Below are 1816 nucleotides of genomic sequence, written 5' to 3' on the forward strand. Positions count from 1 at the left end.
TGAAGTTCAGATGGATTCTGAAGCCCAGCAGATCTACAGGTTGCCTCCAGACGCTCTCTAAAAAATGCCATGCAGAGGGAAAGGAGCAGAGGAGGAATTAATAAGGGTGAGGACCTAGGAGCCAGAAAAGGGAGGCTGGCAAAGGCGCCTGGGCAGATACTGCCTGGGCAGGGTAGGGTCGACAGCAGCTGGCACAGAGCAGACACTAGGTTGGGGTTGTGGAGCCACATCCTCTGGCCACTTACAGAGATGCTAGACAACAGGTCCCAGTTACACTGCCCATCTGACACCTAGCCAACAGGGAACGCAGCTGAAACTAGATTCCACCATGGGATTGTCCTTGGTTCTATGAAAGGGTAACTCAGGGTAGACGAGTATGGTTCTGTGATTCTGGCAGTGCTTTCTCAGGGATGCATGAGATGCCTGTGGAGTGAGGGCTGGCGCTCTGGGTCACTGGGAGACCAGTTCCTGGCCTCTGCGTCCAGCCACTCCCATGAGTGGAAACTTTGCTCCACCTCTTTAGTCCTAACCACTCCATCCGAAAGCTGAAGGGCAGAGGAGATGCTGCTCTGAAATGCTCTGCTTAGTTGCCAGCCTATACAGAGTGAAACGCAGGTCCCCCGGACTCACCTTAATTCTGGATAGACATTTTCAAGGTACCATTTGAAAGGCTTGCAACTAAGTTTCTTCCGAAGTTCCAATCTGCTCTGAATACTGGAGAAGAGGGAAAACAAGACCCCTTTACAAGTCTTAGGATGGATGGGGCTCCCTACACCAACCCTTCAAACCTGCCAGTGAGAACAGGTTGGGACAAGCAGGGGTCGCCGGACTATCTACAGTGCTGTACCCCCAGCCCATTCACTCCGCCTCCACATACCTATCACCCCCAGCCCCTGCCTGACCTGGCCTGGTGGGCCTCCTTTGACATCCGGGTGGCTGTTCCCAACTCCAGCCCTAGGGTGGTTTTCAGGGTGCAGCTGGCCCATGACCCCCTCCTGCACTGGCCTCCTAAGTAAAGCAGTACAAGAAGGCCAAGTGACACTTACTTTCCAAAAGGGACGTTTCTGGCTGAAGGCACTGCTGCATAATAGAAGTTTTTGTATTCATCCATCCACACCTCTGCTGCCCGACGAGTGTTGCTAGAAACAAAATAAATCTTCTTGAGCAATGATTTGGTTTCTCCATCAGCGTCACTGTTAGCATGTGCCTGCTTTGAGTGCCACTTAGCAGGTCTTTCCAGGGGTGCTGGCCACCTGGGCTGCAGGACACATGGCACAGAGCAGAGAGCATCCTGGGCTGGACACCCTGGCTCTCACATGACACCTGAACTATATGTACATGCAGCTGGTGCTGAGTAGGTATTTACCAGACAAACAGAAGGTGTTTTCTTGTCTCCCACAGCACAAAGAACAAACGCCAAAGTGAGAATGACAGCACAGAGGCACTTTGAAAAAGGGACTGGTGCTGTACTACAGTGGGGACGACAAGTGTTACTCTGCAGTAGCTCATTTATGCATCCACAGAAGATGGTGCCAGACAGAAGGCGCAGGACAATTGTTGGTCTCCCATATGGCTACAGCATGACTACGTAGCTTGGGAGAAAACCATGTGCTGGAATCTAACAACCATCGTGAGAACCATAACTGATGATAAGCGGGGTCACTGCACCAGCTACTTTTGAATGTGTACTGAGTATTAAAAGCTGTTAAATGCATAGGTGTCAGTGTCTTACCTGGCCAACAATTCTCTTTAAAGCTTCCACAAAGTGGCATTAAACCAGTGACTTTCTCTGTTTCCATGTCCTGGACTTGGTTCC

The 1816-nt window shown here is 51.0% G+C and overlaps 1 protein-coding gene across 3 annotated transcripts in view; it reads right to left on the reverse strand.

Moving 5' to 3' along the window:
* GALNT2 (polypeptide N-acetylgalactosaminyltransferase 2) overlaps positions 1–1816 on the reverse strand; it is a 235024-nt gene that overhangs the window by 6033 nt on the left and 227175 nt on the right. For all 3 annotated transcript variants that reach the window (XM_023728038.1, XM_023728039.1, XM_023728040.1), the window contains 2 exons: positions 1047–1139; positions 631–714 (listed from right to left, as the gene is read on the reverse strand). In XM_023728038.1, coding sequence (XP_023583806.1) covers positions 631–714; positions 1047–1139 — 177 coding nt within the window. The remainder of the gene's footprint in view (positions 1–630; positions 715–1046; positions 1140–1816) is intronic.

The sequence above is a fragment of the Trichechus manatus genome, unplaced genomic scaffold, assembly GCF_000243295.1.
Source record: "Trichechus manatus latirostris isolate Lorelei unplaced genomic scaffold, TriManLat1.0 scaffold00021, whole genome shotgun sequence".
NCBI lineage: Eukaryota > Metazoa > Chordata > Mammalia > Sirenia > Trichechidae > Trichechus > Trichechus manatus.